Consider the following 18,894-nt stretch of genomic DNA (forward strand, 5'->3'; position numbering starts at 1 on the left):
GTAGAGTTTCTCTGCATAAACAAAATACAACCCTATTGCCCCTGGCTGGTTGATGCACCATACTGCAGTCGCGCTGTCCATCAAGATTTGGTATGACTGCCTGTGAAGGGAAGGGAGAAAGTCCTTGAGAGCTCGATGAATCTCCTGGATTCCAACAAAAAGTGTAAAATCTTTTCTTCAGTGGACCAGAGACTTCTGATCTTCAGTTCCTTCAGATACCCTGTGCCCCCTTTTCCAGGGTGGAGTCATCCGTGATCACTATTGCCACCGGAGGAAGAGGGTGAAACGGTCTTCCTTGAGAAAGGTTGCTGTCCACCCTCCACCACTGTAGATCTGCTGCAGTGTCCCTGTAGATCTTGATGGATGCTGTTGTGTTAGAGTACATTTTTGTGGAGCACTCACTGGAGGGCCCTCATGTGGCAGCATGCATGTGTGCCAAACAGAATGCAGGGGGCTAGCAGACCTAGCAGGCTGGTATGATCGCTCTATCCTGAAATATCTGAATCATAGACTAAATGTCAGGAATCCTCTTAAATGGAGGAAGTGCTTGAATCAAAGTGGGGTCCAAAAAACAGAATGCACTTAGAGGGAACAAGGTGTGATCGGGACTTGCTGATGGAAAAGTCCAGACGGAATAACAGCTGAGTTGTCACTTGCAAGTGGTGCAACACAAAATCTGGAGCTCTGGCTTTGATGAGCCAATTGTCCATGTAAGGGAATACTGCGTTTCCGGGCCTTCTGACCTGGGCCGGCAACACAACCATCTCCTTTGTGAGTGGAAGTGAGGCCAACGGAAGGACTGCAAATTGATTCTGCTGGCATCCTACTATGGAGCGAAGATACTTCCTGTGCGACAGCAGGATTGGAATGTGAAGTGGGCATCTTGCAGGTCACCAGACACCATCTAGTCTTCCGCTTCTAGCGCAAGAAAAACCTGAGCTAGGGACAGCATTTTCAACTTTTCCTGTTTGAGGAACCAATTCAATATCCTGAGGTCTAGGATCCCAGGCAAACCTCCGTCCTTTTTGGGGATAAGGAAATACCAGAGTAGCATCTCTGCCCAGTTCCTGCTCTGAAACTAACTCCACTGCGCCCTTAGGGGTAGGGATTGCACCTCTTCTTGGAGGAGGTGAAACTGGGAAAAGAAGTCCTATAAGTCCAATGTTGTTGCCCTCCATAGCAGAATACCGTTCTCCCTCTAGCAAATTATACTCCATGAAGGGAAAACTAAGGCAGCTCTCCTACGTTGGCTGAGGACGAATAGCAGGAAGAGAAAGAGGAAGAGGGAGAAAGTGGCATGGCTCGCTGTCTTCCTCTAGCAGGCCTTCTGTAACTTTTGAAAAGAGGGTTTGACTGCTGTTGCGGTCGTTGCTGCTGCGCTGAATATTGTTGGCGTTCTCAAAATGAAACCCTTCTGCTGAAGCCTTGAAACCTCAAACTACCTGGTGACTGAAAGCCAAGTGAACGGGCTGAGGCTTTGCTGTCTTTAAACCATTTACATGCCAAATCTTCTTTGGCTCTAAAGAGGCTGGACCCATCAAATAGAAAATACTTGTAGGTGTCCTGGATGTCGTGTGAAAAACCAGAGTTTCTTAACCAAGAACGACTGAAGAGTCCATAGCTCTTGCCACCAAATAAGCTGTATCAATCCCTGATTAAATGACTTGTCGCGCAGCTGCTTGACCATCATTAAGCAGCTCGGTAAAGTGAGTTTGTATGTCTGTTAGAAATTTAGGATTGACATTTTTTTGACGAGTCCAAAAGAACACAAATTTATCTACGAACAGACAGGTGGCGTTTACTGATTTTAAAGCCATGTTGCAAGACGAAAAGTTATTTTTTGCAGATTGCTTCCTTTTCTTAGACTCTCTTTTCCAAAGGCAGGGATGGAAAGGAGCCAGAGTGAGTTTTGAGGCGCAAGAGACCTGGACTACCATACTTTTTGGAGAGGGATGTGCTTACTGGGTCTCCAGGTGCAAGATTATAAGGTCTTTGGAACGTTCTGGAGACAGCCGTGGCACTCAGAGCTTTATTCCAAATAGAGAAGATGGGCTCTGTCATTAAAGGATAGCAGAGGTTCAGAACATTGTGAGAGTAGAACCTCAGTCAGTATGCTAGACTTCATTTCAGTGGTTGGAAGAGTCAAGTCTAACATTTCTGCTGCCTTGCGCATCAGTGAGTGGTATGGAGTCACCTCTGGTGGTGGAAGACCTGTAGGGAACAGTAGTAGTTCCCACTGAGGGGATGTATCTAGACCACTTACTGTCTTCAAAGTCTAGGTTCAATGAGAGCTGGTCACAACCATCTCCAACATGTTCTTGGGGGTCATTTTCCTCAAAGAAGAAACCTTCTTTCATGAGTCCCTGGGCCTCCCTCTGGGAATGGTGAGGCATTACTGCTATGGGATTCACAGGCTGTAGAGTTGTGGCAATGGTGGATCGATTTACAAAGGTTGGGCCCAAATAGACCGGTCGGACCCACTGACCGCTCTGTTTCGGCATGAGAACATTACAGTTTAGCCTACAGCAATCTTGTCACTATACCATTAAGCGCCTGCAAGATCTTTTGTTTGGATCCCTATAACTAGGCCTCAGACGATTCAACATCCTCTCTGAAACCCCTGCATCCATCATTCAGGGATAACTGTAAATAATTCATGTGGTTTTTACCTTTTACTGTCTTCAGCCGACTATATTTCAAGTCCTAAGAATGATCAGCATTATTTGTGGATCAAAATGTAGAACTGAAGTGTGCAGACCTGTTTAACTAAGAACATTTGTCAAATGCAGGCTGCACACAATAGCTGTGGATTGTGATACACACATTGCAAATTTTGTATCACTTCCGCCTGAGCATCGAGCAAGTTTTTGACCCCACTGTCACTTATGTACATGCTCACTGTTTTGAAACCCCTGAAAATGAAAAACATTGTTTTGCAGAAGATTTCCTCTTTACAAATTGATAAACAATTATTACCTCACAGACCACTGTTCTTTTGAAATAGCCGATTTACCCGAGCCCCTACAGATTTCAGCGTTCACCTTGTGTTACGAAACTCTGTGGCACCGATAGCGAAGTTGACGAAGACGGCTGTGGCGTAAGTCGGGTTGACTGCAGCGCAGTGACAATTCCATTTCCGGGAGGGAGTGGTGGAAGAACCAGCTGAGATGGCGGGTTTTCTGCACCGGAGTAGTCGCCTCCGGAGTCAGTCATCCGACCTGGGCCAATTGCATTAATGGCAGGAAGAGTGTCTGTTGGTAAGGCGCTGGAACATCCCCCAATGAGTCGACCAGTGGACCCTGTAGTCCGCAGGCACACCCGATGGGATCATGGCCCTATTAAGTATACCAAACATGACACTGAGAAAATAGCTTGGGTCTGCACCTGGAGTTGGAAAAGTAGGGTACATGTGATCATCATGTGCTTAAGGAAGCCACGCAGTAGGGATTATGCAAACTGGCGGAGTTAGTGTGGGGTAGGTGGAGTCGCAGGCACTGGAACCGTTGGAGCTGCACTTTTTATGCGGCGACATGTTGCAAAAAAACTGAACCTAAAATGAAATAAAGCTTTGAAAAATGCCAGCTCTGAAGAGAGTTGAAGAGGAATGGAATGCATCGAAGATGCGGAAAATTGGAAACTGATGTAATTATGCCAAAGGGGGTTCTTTATGGCTACAATGGCATCATGAGGTGCTGCGTGTGGAGCCATGATGGAGCTGGTGCCCCCTACAGGCCCGGGAGAGGCATTGAAAAGTGTCTGTCCAAGCTGGCACATGCGGATATTCAAAAGGTGAGAATCTGCAGATAGATATATCCATCAGAATATCAACCACCTCAAATGGTAGATCAACGCCTCTCCATTCGTTCAGTTAATTCCCCATGTATGAAGGAGTAGACTGTAGAAGTTTGGGAGCACCCACTCCCAAAGAAGTAATGGAGGGCAGAAGTTCAGGGTTAGCAGTTTGGAGTGCCAACCCCCTTGGACACAACCTGGGGCCACCAGAATCAAGTGCTCAGCCCACCTGAATTTCTTCAAGACCCATGGGATTAGCTGCAAAGACAGAATCTGGAATGGAGTCCAACACGGAGGCAGAACATATCAACACGAGACACTTAAAATGAACCCAAAGTCTGGGCAAGTAGGAACACGGTTGCAATATCTGCACACATTTTGAATGCTGTAATAACAATTTGCAGTGTGTCTGCTATGTAATCGTGTGTGTCTCAATATATAGTGGATTTTCATACATTATCCTGTAGGTAAGTGCATCATGTAAATGTAAATGTAAATTGATACTTGTATAGCGCACTACTCACCCGCAAGGGTCTCAAGGCGCTTGTACGAATACCGCTTTGGAACCCATCCTGGATTTCCCTGTGAGGTGTCCCCTCCTGGGCACCCCCAAGGTGGAGGCCAGGCATCCTTAGCGTTGTGGGGGCCGTTGTGGAGATTAAGCAAGCTATTGCCCAGAGTTGCAGAGTGGGACTCCATGATTGGAATAGGCACTGAGGCGAGAATTATCAGGTCCGTGGAATTTTTGAGCTCAAGACCCGCCGAGGCGGGGAATTGAACCCTTATCCCGGGCTAGACCTCTGCATCAGGGTCTGCCGCTCTAACCATTGAGCCACACTCATGTGTGAACACAGTCATAGTGAAGGTACGACTAACTCTTACCTTCACACATAGTCCAATGTAATAAATCGATTAGGAATATTTTAGCCTTGACGACGGCCAAGAACCTGTGAAGGCTACTATTAGGGGCCAAAACATGAGACATTCTCCCGATGCATCCTACATTCGGGTTTGCTTTTTAATTCCGCTCTAGGTAACCTTGAACAAAAGGAATCCCTTTGGGTTTACGTATAGACAGTTTTAAAAGTGATCTGGATCCCTTCCATATCCAGCAATAATAATATGGAACACCTTTCATTGAGATTAAGGCCACCCTGTCAGTACTATCATGTCAGGATGGGATGAGTCAGACTGTGATGAAGCCTGCCACTGTAATGTGGGTGATGCTTTCTCTTCCATTCTAAACAGGACTGTTTCTGTTTCTTAGTTCCTTTTGCTATCACATCGGACATGTGTTTGTGCTTGACATATGGGAGGATGGCTCATAACTGAATATCTCCACCAATCTAATTACAGTACGCACTCAGAATATGCCTAGATGTGTGTTCAGTGCTCACTCTGCCACTGGAACCAAACTGCAATGAACTACAGAGCCCCAATCAGGTCAAAACCACCAGTCTTGAATTGTGTGTGTTCCAGTTCAGGGAGGACCTGGTCTGCAAGTTCAGGCTGGACTGTTGTTATTGGAGCAAGGTTAATAAAAAAACAGACTAATTTGCATATGGCTGGGTACAAACTGAAGTGGAAAGTTGGCAAAAGAACAATGGGTTGGAATGCTACCAAGAGCAATTGCCGGTGGTTAAAACTATTGCAAGCATTCCTCCAATCACCTTTTTGGTGTTTGACTTCACACCAAAGCGACAAGGTCTATTCCATGCAATGCATCTTGGCATTCAGTACGCAAGGATGGTGCACTTATGCAGCTGTCTGTCATCATGTCTGGAAACAGGATGGTGTCCTAACAGAGGTCAACAACATCATTTGTAAGCACAAAAAAACTGTTAAATAAGTTTCTATGTCCTGTCTCGGTGCCTGGAGAAATTCACAAGGTGAGGAACCCGCAATAAGAATTGAAACTTTTGAAACTGTATGTTTCTAGTGTAGATAAGCTGGGTTAAGGAGTTAATTGCACTGTGTTTATGAACGCCATAAAATTCCAATCTCCGAGAAGTAAATCTAGAACACATATAGATTTAATATTCTACAGTCAGTGCCGTATAGATGTAACATATTACCCAGTTCTTCTTGCTCGACCATATGCACAACTGTTAAGACTGTGCGGGAGTTCAAAGACAAAAGGTATCACAGTTGATTAACTAACCTGCATTTCTGCCATTTTCTGTGGTTGATTTTCACTTTTAGGAAATTTTGAATCTTCTTTCACTAAAAGAAAAAGAAATAACCAAGGAATTCGAGAGAACAATATTTGACTTTCTTAAATATAATAGCCTTCATAGATGAGATAAACAACTTGTAAAGAGTCAAATGTAATTGCACACCTACACGCACAAACTCTCCCCTCAGTTACAGTTTTTTTTTTCTCAGTAGGCAATTGCACAAACTCTCCCCTCAGTTACAGGTTTTTCTCAGCAGGCAATTGTGATTTTGTATCTCCTCAAATGCTGACATGTAACTAACTTCTCAGAACACTGGCAGCAGCCACAACGCATCAATACCAGAAATGAAAGTATAACTGAGCAACTTTCGGTCTCAGGATGGAGAATCAATATTTCAGTCGAACCTATGAAGGACTACTTTGATGCCTACACAACAGAACCAGTCTGAATACCACAGCAACATCCAAGGCACAGGAAACCACATTTGTGTTTGTGATCTTAAGCCTGTTAAACTTTGGGACTTGTACTATGTATTTTACCATACCCTAAGTGCCAAATGGGCAGTTTTTGTAAGTTTTTTGCTTCGCTTCCCTTTAATCTTGGCTTCTAGATTTAAATAATGATAAAACAGGCAAGGTTTCAGATGTACTGACACCTCAGATTCCTGATGTCTCTCTACTGCTTGCTTTCTTACTATGACCAGAAACATGTTCAAACCTGAAGTGAGCGTTCTTTATTGTGTTGCAGTAGTTAGAGTGGAGTACTTGCAGGAACATACAATGAACAAAAATCCTAGCAAGAGATGATAGCAAAACTGAATGCTCATAGAAAGTGACAGATTTGTTTAGGGCCAGAGAACACACTCAAGCCCAACAGTCTAGCCATGCACATTGTGGGGCTGATCTTTTCAATTACTCTGCCATTTTTAGTGCATCCTTCATGTTACTGTCTTAAACATTCTGTTTGCTGGTTTTGGCTTAGACTGTCCCCCGAACCAACAAGTTACTTTTGTTTACTCTCTTTCTTGTGGATTGTCTATCTAACTGCAGATTCTAACTTTGGAATATGCCTTTACCACGCTTGGTGGCTGGTGCTGGAGAGGAATAGAACAGGAAGGACTCATGCCCTTGGTGGCCTGCATATCCATAAGAGAGGCTACCAAAGTCTCCAGAAAATCTTCTGGAGTGCATCCACGCATAGCGGTGGAGCACCACATTGGTTCCAACCACCCTTCCCAGACATGAGCCGTGTCATGGCCATCATGAATTGCGCTATTTGACCATCCTGAATAGTATGAGCCAGTGAGGCACCTAAGATCTTCCAGGACCACCAGCAAGGTCTTGCTGGTCATGTCCCCATGCACATGCTTCTATCGTCCCAATAGGTAGACTGCACTAACCAATCTCAGGGCTAGGCTGGCCAAAGAGAACATTTGTTTTCCATACTCCTCAATCTTCTTGAACTTCCAAGCTGGAAGAGTTGTGGGGAATTCATTGGGATTCACCTTCCTGGTTGAAGCCTGACTGATCGGGCTCTCAGGGGTAGGGGGTTAAGTGCGAAAATCAGGATCACTTGGTGGCGGTCTATGATATCTGGTCAAGGGCAAGAAAAGGGCTATGACCAGGTGACCATTAAGGAGGCATGCTGGGCCTTATTAAAAAGGGAGCAAGTGTTAACATTTGGCTTGCCCAAGCTGCAAGATTTCTACAAGGACACTTGTCTTAATTTCAATAGAAGGCAGTGGTAGGTTCAAGACTTCAGCTACTTATTGTTTTACCACTGTAAATTAAGTAGAAATAGTGAGTTCAACTGTTATAAGGGGAAGAATCAAGCCCATTTGCCTCTTGTAAGTCCACGTAAAAACTGTCATCATAATGATGGGGTAAAACTTCCCCATGCCCACCTTGATCATCTCTAGGCGGTAGAAAGCATTGGTGAGAATTGCAGCCAAAAAGATAATTAAGCCTCTGATGGTTTGCCCACCCCGGGGGAGGCACAGGATCAGAGTCAGGGTAGTGGCGACTGTGAGAAGTTGGCCTGGTATATGATGTTCATTATTCTAGTGAACACCTTGCACCAGTCCAAACAACCCTTATGGTGATGGTTGTAAGTCAACCTTATAGACCAGCTATCCTAGTGGTAGCATGGACAGAACAGTCTTAGGCTAAAAGACTCTTGAGGGTGTGTAAAGCCAGCTGTTTTACCACATGTAACCCCTTGAATACCAAATGAAAGGACACCACACAGGATATATATAAAATATATATGTATTTATTCACTAATACACTCCTCTGAACTCTTTATGAGATCAAAGGCAAAAGCACATAACAAATTACTCTTTGAAATACTTTAAATAGCACAATCTACAGTCAGGCCCTAGGGGCGTGTAAAACCATATACTAAGTAAGTGGTATAAGAACCACGACTCGAGAAAAGGAGAAGCCTAGGGCCTAGAGAATCGCTGGGGCTACACTATCTGACCCTTAGGTTAGGGGTAGGAGGCCCACAGGCGTCACGTGCAAAAGTCAATGTTAAGTCAATGGGAACTTAGAGTTTAGAAAAAGAAGGATTTAGGACACTTCCAATCTAACTAGAGGCCAACAACTAAAAACCTAGACACTTGTATAGTCAATACCCTTGGGAGCACCGAAGTACTCGAGTTACCTCACCCACAGGAAGCGCGTGCATAGGTGTGAAGATGTGTCGGGTTTCGCCGTTGAAGTCTATGGAGCCTGTGAAGAAAGATGTTGCAGGCGACCAGGAGGAAGATGTCCGGGTGGATCCAAGGGTGGATCGAGGATGAAGAAGACCTGAAAGCAGAGGGGACAGAGTCTGGGTCACTAGCCAGTGACCGGGTGGAACCAGGAAGGAACCAGACGACGTCGAGGAGCAATCAGGTGCTGTCGCGAAGCTTGTCTCTTCAGCCACTCGGACCAGGAGGCGTCGAGGACGACCAGATGCTAGAGAGGAGCTGTCCCGCGAAGGTTCTCGCAGATGGAGGGGTCGACCGCCGGATTGGAGTCAACAAGCCTTGGCAAAGGCAACCCATGCAGGATACAAGGAAGGCTTTTGATGCAGACCAGCAAGGTCTGAGGTGCCTCACCTTTGCAGGGAGGCAAGGGCCAGTCTGGAGCAACCAGACCAGCGAGTTGGTTTCAAAGGATTGTCGTCACAGAGGCCACTAGCCAACGGGCCAGCAACCGGACAACGCGCCGAGCAGAACACAAGCAGAAGGGCCCCAGGCAGAACTCGTGGAGTGTGGAGGGCTGATCTTCGGTGCAGGTGGAGCTCGTATTCGGGGCTTCTCAATCCTCAGTGCACAGCTTCGAGGATACCTCAGGAGCTGCACAGTTAGCAAGTCGTGGACTTTTCAAGATGTCCGGTCCCACGTGTCTCGTCGCCTCCACAGATCTCAGCTATGCTGCAGACGTGAAGAGAGGGTCAGAGAGGTCTGGAAGTCTGGGTCTTGTCAGGCTCTGTGCTCGGGTCCTGGCGGGAGCGTCGACAAAGCAAGCCGTTGATTTGCTGGATGGTTGCCCAGGGTGGTCACTCCTTGGCCACAAGGGAGATTCTTCAGTCTTCAGCTTCAGCAGAATGTCAAAGGTCCAGAGTTTCGTTCAAGTTTCAGTTCAGGATCAAATCTAAAGTCTAGGGACACAGCTCCTACCTTAATACAGCTAAAAGGGGCTGGATTCGTTCCTAGGTCCCTCCTATGGGTGGGACCAGGAAGGGGGGTGGTTACACCCCCTTTCCTTGGTCCAGTTTCGCGCCAGAGCTGGGGCTGGAGTGCCCCAGCAACCGGTTTGAACTGGGGTATGCATGAAGCACCCAGTGTGGCTCAGGCAGTGTCTCAATCTATTAAGCCCTCCCTGTCCCAATACACAAAGTCCTGTCTGGGGTGGTGCTCGCACCTCTCCAGGCAGGAAACCTATTGCCCAAACCTCCGTGACTGGAAGGACTCCCAGCAGCAGGAGGTCAGACTTGTGTCTGTGGCAGCAGCGTCCATTTTGTGACGCTGGGGCTCTGGTTAACTTTAACCAGGATAGTCAGCAACAACATGTCTTCTCCCTCTAGAAGGGTGGAATGCTACCCCCGTCACCAGAATTGGCGAGGGGGTAGTATTCCAAAGTGTATGACACCTTACACGACATGTTTAGATAAAGCCAAACCAAAGTTAGCATTCAACCGCGAGGATTATAATGCACTTAAGAGTATATGGTATGGCGATATCATAGAACAGCTATAAGGACATAGTTCCGAAAGCTGCAGACAGGCTCAGCTCATGCTAGAGCACCATCTCACACATAACCAAGCACTCTGCCTCCAAGATTGTTAAGGCCTGCCATAGGAGTGACGTATAGGTTACTGTGTGTCCATATATAAGGGATGATATAGGAATACTATACCTAAGCAAGGGGTGATTACACGACCTTGCCCCAGCTGAGTGATCAGCCAGTTGTGTCAGTTTGAGTGGCCAGCCAGGGGTGGCATAATACATGCTGCAGCCCCTGGTAGGCCTTGGTTACACCTATGCCCTGAGTACCTAGGGTACACTTTTACAGGGGCTGACAAGGTGAACCAATTCCCAATTTGGTATGTACCTACAGTACATGGAGTCCATTTTACAGAGAGAGCAGATAGCCTGGGGTCCTGAATAGCAGGATCCCAGGCCAACTAAGTCAAAAACCAGCTAAACACTAGGCAAAAAGTTGGGGGTAACCATAGTCAGGTATCCACCTTCCTACACAACCCCCCCCCCAAACGAAAGGAGATAAGGCTATCCTTGACCAGGTAAGCCCATATTGCCTAAGTGGCCATATAAGGAAGTACCTGCACTGGCATGGTTACCCCCCTGTCTCATGGTCCACTAAGCAATCCCTCACCCTAAGGGTATCAGAGATTCTCCACCATAAGGAATCTCTACCTGTGGTGTGTTTTGGCAAAGTAAAAGGCTGGTGTTGAGATGGAGTACTGAAGTGAGGCTCCACTAATGTAGGGCTCAGCTTCCTCCAATCACTATCCACCATGTGTGCCTTTCTTTCCATGACTGAGTTGCACTGTGCTCTCAGGGTCAACCTCTGGCTGCCTACAGCTGGAGGCTGCTGGGTCCCTTCTGTTGGCTTACTGGAGGAACAGGTCAGGTTTGGGGCCCTTAGGTCCCAGGTTTGGCTGTGCCCAACAGAGTCCATCTGGGGGAGGTTCCTAACTAGGTGTAAGGGAGATCCTCAGGAGTTTTTAAAACTTTCACCTTGCTAGGGCTTTGGTGCCCCTAATCTGCTGATGGGGAGTTCTTGTGGACAGGGGGCCCTTTGGGGTCCACTGGCCTTCCTGACCTCTACAGCCCTGGGCTGACTGAGGTAGGGTAGAGAGGGGCAGTTTACCTGCTCCAGACTGGGTCCCACCTTGGAAGGGTCCACTGACATCAGGGCCTCTGCCAGGCTAGGCCTGACTACCTCTGGGGCAGTTTCTTCACAAGGGGTAGGGTCAGTTCCCTGAGGAGTCTGACTCTCACCTAATGTCTGGTGGGAGGGAGACTTTTCTTACTCCCCAATGCTCTCTGTTTGAGTGGAGTGATCCATAGTTTCAGGCTTCACAACACTGAAATCTGTTTGAGTTTGGGCTGTGACCATCACTGCCTTACCAACCTTTTCAGGAAGGAACTCTGTTTGGGTGTGGGCTGTGACCATCACAGCCCTGTCAACCTGTTCAGGGAAGTCTGCTTGAGCAGGGGCTGCGACTATCACAGCCCCACTAACCTTTTGGGGAAGGCCTACCATTTTGGAATGGGTTTCCTGTTCTACCTCAGCCCAGGCTGAGATCTCTAGATCATTCCCTAGTAGACAATCTACAGGCAAGTTTGTAGACACTGCCACTCTCTTAGGGCCAGTGACACCTCCCCAGCTGAGATTTAATACTGCCATGGGAGGATCTTTCTGCACTCCATCAATGTTGGTCACCTGATAGGTGAACCCAGGTAAAAGTTGTCCTGAGGGGACTAGACTGTTAGTCACCATAGTGATGCTAGCCCCTGTGTCTCTATAGGCTTTAACTTTCTGGTCATTGATGAGGGGCTCTTGTCTGTACTTTCCCAAAGTGTTGGGACAAGCAGTGAAGTTGGCAAACCCCATGCCATTCTCACAGACAAGAGTAGCCATGGTAAGGGACCTGGTTAGGCCAGAGTCCACCTGAGTTCCCATAGTAAACCCAGCCAAATTCTTGGGGGCACTCCCACCACCTGGGGGATTACTGCTAACAGTAACAGGAGGTGTGGGAGTCTGGGAGTATTACTTGGGGGAATGTTTTCCTTATTGTTGGCCCTTTGGCAACTGCTGTCAGTCTTCCAGTGGCCAGGCTGTTTACAGACATGGCAATTAGGTTTCTATTGGTTAGAGGAAGTGTTTTGGGACCCACCCTCGCCATTGGAGTTTTGGGGCCCTGTGGAGGACTTGTCTTTTGATTTATCCCCACCTTTCTCTTGAGTCTTGGTAGAATCTTTCTTCTTTTCACTACCCTGATTTTTAGGCCTAATCCTGGTTCTGACCCATTTGTCTGCCCTCTTACCCAATTCTTGTGGATAGGTCAGATCTGAGTCCACCAGGTGCTGGTGTAGAAGCTGGTTTTTGATAATTACTAAGGATCTGCTCCCTCAATCAAATTATACAATCCTGTAAAGTCCTGTACTTTGCAGCCCAATAACCAGCCCTCCAGAGCCTTAGTAGCACCATCTACAAAATCAGTCCAGTCCTGAGTCGGTGTCTTCTGGGTATCCCTGAACATCAACCTGTACTGTTCAGTGGTTAAGCCAAACCTATCAATCAGAGCACTCTTCAGGACAGAGTAGTTGTTAGCATCCCCATCACTAACTGTGAGGAGCTTATCTCTACCTTTTTCTGAAAAGGAGAGCCATAAGATTGCTGCCCACTGACTTTGGGGTACCTGCTGTACTTTGCAGGCCCTCTCCAAAGCAGTTATCCACTTGTGGATGTCATCCCCTTCTTTGTGGGGGGGGGGGCACAATCTTGCTTAGGTATCTATTCTCATAGGACCTATCTTTATCCTTCGGGATATTGCTGCCACCAGTGGGCTCCAACCCACTCTCTCTATGCTCTCTAGCATGAGTAAGCTTCTCTTTGGCTAGGGCAACCCCAAGTTCCTGTCCCTCAATCCTAAGAACAGCTTCTCTCATCTTTGCCTCATGTTCCTTTCTCCGAGGGGAAGTCATCCCTCTCTGAGCAAGGCCATGAGAGCTGTTTGAAGCATGAGAGACGAGAGATTCCCTGGAGTGGGATCTTCCTCTTCTCTGCCTCTGGTTAAGCCCACTTGGGGGTCTGTATGAGGGCTGCCCATACTGACTCCCATGTATGCTTAAGTTAGCCTGACTAAGTCTTCTGACTAGGACCTGGCTGTTTGTCTCAAGATCAGAATCATCTCCTTCTACCCCCTCTTCTTCCTCTTCTGGTACTGGAGTGTCAGCATTGTCATCTGAGGAGGGGAGGACTTCATCTTCACTACCTGTGTCACCTGTCTCAGGTGGCTGTTGAGCATCATACTCTTCTAATAGTTCAACCAGGAACTTGATGGTAGGGTGTGAACCCTGTTTTAGCCTTCTAGAAGTACACAATTGTATCAATTCTTGGAAGGCTAGGGCTTCATATCTTGAAGCAGTCCTCAAGGGATCTACTTCTGCAGGCAGAGAACCACTGGGGTTCACTGTCGGAGACATGTTTTCTAGTGAGGTGGGGTGTCGCACCTACCTACACTATGTGTTTTCCTACAGAACCTGTCTAGGAGTTGTAGTCAGGCTGTGCTAGGCCCAGGCTCTACAACAGCTAAGTTCAGTACAACTTAAGTATACGAAGACTTGTTTTTATATGTACCTATAGGTACCTATGTGATCTTTCAATTGATATCTCAAGATTACATGTGGTAAAACAACAGCAAGCTCTAATCCCAACCACTGCACACCAATGTGAGAAGTTGGCCTGGTATATGATGTTCACTATTCTAGTGAACACCTTGCACCAGTCCAAACAACCCTTATGGTGATGGTTGTAAGTCAACCTTATAGATCAGCTATCCTAGTGGTAGCGTGGACAATACAGTCTTAGGCTAAAAGACTCTTGAGGGCGTGTAACGCCAGCTGTTTTACCACATGTAACCCCTTGAATACCAAATGAAAGGACACCACACAGGATATATATAAAATATATATGTATTTATTCACTAACACACTCCTGTGAACTCTTTATGAGATCAGAGGCAAAAGCACATAACAAGTTACTCTTTGAAATACTTTAAATAGCACAATTTACAGTCAGGCCCTAGGGGCACGTAAAACCATATACTAAGTAAGTGGTATAAGAACCACGACTCGAGAAAAGGAGAGGCCTAGGGCCTAGAGAATCGCTGGGGCTACACTATCTGACCCTTAGGTTAGGGGTAGGAGGCCCACAGGCGGCGCGTGCAGTGTCTTTACACACACGCGAAAGTCAATGTTAAGTCAATGGGAACTTAGAGTTTAGAAAAAGAAGGATTTAGGACACTTCCGGTCTAACTAGAGGGCAACAACTAAAAACCTAGACACTTGGATAGTCAATACCCCTGGGAGCACCGAAGTACTCGCGTTAACTCACCCACAGGAAGCGGGTGCATAGGTGTGAAGATGTGTCGGGTTTCGCAGTTGAAGTCTATGGAGCCTGTGAAGAAAGATGCTGCTGGCGACCAAGAGGAAGATGTCCGGGTGGATCGAGGATGAAGAAGACCTGAAAGCAAAGGGGACAGAGTCTGGGTCACTAGCCAGTGACCGGGTGGAACCAGGAAGGAACCAGACGACGTCGAGGAGCAATCAGGTGCTGTCGTGAAGCTTGTCTCTTCAGCCACGCGGACCAGGAGGCGTCGAGGATGACCAGATGCTGGAGAGGAGCTGTCCCACGAAGGTTCTCGCAGATGGAGGGGTCGACCGGCGGATTAAAGTCAACAAGCCTTGGCAAAGGCAACCCATGCAGGATACAAGGAAGGCTTCTGATGCAGACCAGCAAGGTCTGAGGTGCCTCACCTTTGCAGGGAGGCAAGGGCCAGTCTGGAGCAACCAGACCAGCAAGTTGGTTTCAAAGGATTGTCGTCACAGAGGCCACTAGCCAACGGGCCAGCAACCGGACAACGCGTTGAGCAGAACACAAGCAGAAGGGCCCCACGCAGAAATCGTGGAGTGTGGAGGGCTGATCTTCGGTGCAGGTGGAGCTCGGATTCGGGGCTTCTCAATCCCCAGTGCACAGCTTCGAGGATGCCTCAGGAGCTGCACAGTTAGCAAGTTGTGGACTTTTCAAGATGGCCCGTTCCCACGGGTCTCGTCGCCTCCACGGATCTCAGCTATGCTGCAGATGTGAAGAGAGAGTCAGAGAGGTCTGGAAGTCTGGGTCTTGTCAGTCTCTGAGCTCGGGTCCCAGCGGGAGCGTCGACAAAGCAAGCCGTTGATTTGCTGGATTGTGCCTGGTTGCCCAGGGTGGTCACTCCTTGGCCACAAGGGAGAAACTGCGGAATCGGCTGCGCAACCTGAGATATGTATGGAGACATACTCACACTGGGACGCCCTCAAATGGTTTCTTTGAACAGAATTTAACCTTGGGGTTGAGTCTCGCTTCGCTTTCTTCCATATGGACAATTTTCACTTACCAGAGGACTTTGACCACAAAGCTGGCCTCTTGAGGGAGCGAGTCCACACCAAGCATGACTTACACAAGGCAGATGACAACTTCTTATATTCGCAGACAAACAGCTTTGCTTCTTGATCCATTATGGCTACTTGTCTGTAGGAAAGTGCCCTTTCTTGGAATGGTCACAGCCACTTTGAGCCTGATATTTGATGCAATTTTGACTGAAGTGCACGGGGTACCTGCTAAACAGGTCCCCAGTGCCAGTATACTTTCCTTAAAACAAGGTAACTGTTCAATTTTTTCACAATTGGCAAGACCTTTATCACCTCTAAGTCCCTAGTAAATGATACCCCCTGGTACCCAGGGGGTATAGTAGTAGTATGTCTTAAAAGTACGTTTTAGTATTCTTGTTGATTTTCTAAAAATGTACCAACTACATTAAACATGTCAACCTCAGAGGAGAGGGCCGAGGAACTCAACCGGATCTCTTACCTGCATCTTACCATGAAGCAGGTAAGACCTCTGTAAGGCTTGCAAAATTGCAACTGGGTCTAAACTAACCAAAGCACAACTCCAGGAGTTGCTTTACTGAGTTTGATAGAGCCCAGGCAAGAGAAGAACACATTGACAACACTGATGATGACCATGTCAGTGAAGTTGAGACTGCTAACAGTACTCATGGGGATGACTCCCCTTCCAATACCCCACAGAAAAAGGATAGAACGTATTCTCTAGAACTGTGCCTGGAGGTAGGCCAGGTCTCAAGAAGTACCAGAGGATCCAGACCAGGAGCTGGAGAGACTAGCCAGAAGAGTAGCCCTTGAGGTTGAACTCCTATCCATAGAGAGATAAAGGGCTGAGATTGGTCTAGCACCCATAAATGGTGGCAGAAACTAGGAAATCTGAGATAGAGAGGAACATTTTGATCTCAAAATCCCCAAAGGGATTGTCCTCAAATATGTTGAGGGGAATGATATCACAAAATGGTTCACAGCCATTGAGACGGCTTTTAAAATGAGAAAGTTCAACCAAAATATTGGGGCTCTCTGCTCTGGGAGCTTTTCTCATGCAAGTGCAGGGATAGACTCCTGACACTTAATGAGGAAGGGGCTGAGCCCTATGACCTCATTAAGGATACCCTGATTGAGTGCTTTGGACTCACCACTGAGGAGTACAGGATTAAGTTAAGTGAGACTCACAAAACCTCGAGTCAGTCCTGGGTTGATTTTGTTGCCTTCTCAGTCAAAACACTAGGTGGTTGGTCGAAAGCAAGTAAGGTGCAAGAATATGATGGGCTTTATAATTTATTTATGAAAGAGCATCAAGTAATTGTACTTCTGAAAAACTGCATCAATACTTAGTGGACCTAGGTTTGGTCTCTCCCCAGGAGTTAGGGAAGAAGGCTGATCACATTGGGGCAAGACTAGAGTGTCCAAAAAGTGTCATGGTGGTGGTGACCAAACGAAAGGGGTTGTTAATCCCCCCCAAAGATGTGGGACAGTCTAAAGAAAAAGGTAAAGAGTCTTCTAAAGGCCCCTAAAAACAAGTTCAGGAGTGTGGGTCCAGAGACACTTCATAATCAAAGGGTAGATATCAGGATAAGAACTGGGATCCCAAACAGGCTTGGTGCTTCATGTTTTAGGCCAATGGACATCAAACAGGGGACTCTTCCTGCCCCAAAAATGCTTCAACTAGCGCACCTCCAGTTACCACTGGGGTGGTGAGTCTCCATATGGGATCCTGGGTGTATCCTGACCAGGTAAGAGAGAACACTGAAGCTACTCAAATCTCATATCGCTGATAATCATACTAAGGTTCATCCCATGGCTATGGTGTCCTTAGAGTTGGGAGGGGTTACTGTCCAAAAGAAGGTGGCTGTCTCCTCTGCAATTCATGTTGAATGTCTGCTAGTGAATGATCTGGAGACCTCAGCATGGGCTGAGGTACAGCTACTATCTGTGGGAAGTTGGCATGATATATGATGCTCACTAGTTCTAGTGATCACCTTGTATCAGTCCAAACAACCCTTATGGTGATTGGTTGTAAGTCAACCTTATAGACCAGCTATCCTAATGGTAGCATGGACAAAGCAGTCTTAGACTAAACTCTTTTGGCATGTGAAGCCAGCTGTTTTACCACAATATAACCCCTTGAATACCAGATGAAAGGACACCACACATGTTGTTATGAAAATAAACAATATATTTATTAATAACAAACACCTCTGCACTCTTTATGAGGTCAGAGGGCTAAGCACATGACAATCTCTTAGGAAAAATACGATAAGTTGCCCAAAATTACAATGGTGCCCTAGGGGCACGACAAACCATATACTAAGTAAGTGGAATGTGAGAGTCGATAGAAGAAATGGAGCTGTCCAGAGGCTGCAGGACCGCTGGGACTACGCTATCCTAACCTTAGGTAAGTAATAGGAGGCCCACGGGACGCGGGTGTAGAGTGTGAACTCACACGCGGGATGCGTAACAACGTCTATGGACAGTACAGTTCAAGAAAAAGGTGAGTACGTACAATCCTGACTAGTTAGGACTAAAACGACTGTGGAACTGGACACTAGGAGAGTCAATCTACCCTTGAGCACCGAAATGATCTTGTTACCTCACCCACGGGCTGCGGGTGCATAGGTGCAAAGTCGTGTCGGGTTCCGGCGTTGAAGTCTATGGAGCCTGGAGGAAAAGATGCTGCAGGCGACCAAGAGGAAGATGTCCGGTGCGATCCAAGGGTGGATCGGTGAAGAAGAGGACCTGAAAGCAGAGGGGACAGTGTTCAAAGTCACTAGCCAGTGACCGGTGTGGAACCAGGAAGGAACCAGATGCTGTCGTCGCAATCAGGTGAGGAGTGGACACTTGTCTCTGCAGCCACGTGGACCAGGAGGTGTCTTCGACGACCAGGATGGAGGCACGAGCTGTCCCACGCAGGCTCTCGCTGTCGGCGGTGTTGGATCCGGAATCGGCGTCAACAGGCCTTGGCAAAGGCAACCCACGTGGTGAGTATAAACGGCGTCTGGAGTGGGCCAGGAGGGTCCGGGGTGCTCCTCTTTTGGAAGGGAGCAAGGGCCAGTCTGGAGCAACCAGACCATCAGTGAAGGTTTCAAAGTTCGTCGTCTAGGAGGCCACTAGCCAGCCGGCAAGTGACCAGACAATGCGTCAAGCAGCAAACAAGCAGAAGGGCCCCACGCAGATCTCGTGGATGCTGGAGGGCTGATCTTCGGTGCAGGAGCTGCTCGGGGCTGGGGCTTCTCAATCCCCAAAGCA

At 47.4% G+C, this 18,894-nt stretch overlaps 1 protein-coding gene across 2 annotated transcripts in view; it reads right to left on the reverse strand.

The window, feature by feature from the left end:
- The window catches only part of XRN1 (5'-3' exoribonuclease 1), a 1,049,234-nt gene that overhangs the window by 305,943 nt on the left and 724,397 nt on the right, over positions 1-18,894 (reverse strand). For both annotated transcript variants that reach the window (XM_078666417.1, XM_078666416.1), the window contains exon 34: positions 5,954-6,015. In XM_078666417.1, coding sequence (XP_078522543.1) covers positions 5,954-6,015 — 62 coding nt within the window. The remainder of the gene's footprint in view (positions 1-5,953; positions 6,016-18,894) is intronic.

This window comes from Lissotriton helveticus, chromosome 11 (assembly GCF_964261635.1).
Source record: "Lissotriton helveticus chromosome 11, aLisHel1.1, whole genome shotgun sequence".
NCBI classification, from domain to species: Eukaryota; Metazoa; Chordata; class Amphibia; order Caudata; family Salamandridae; genus Lissotriton; species Lissotriton helveticus.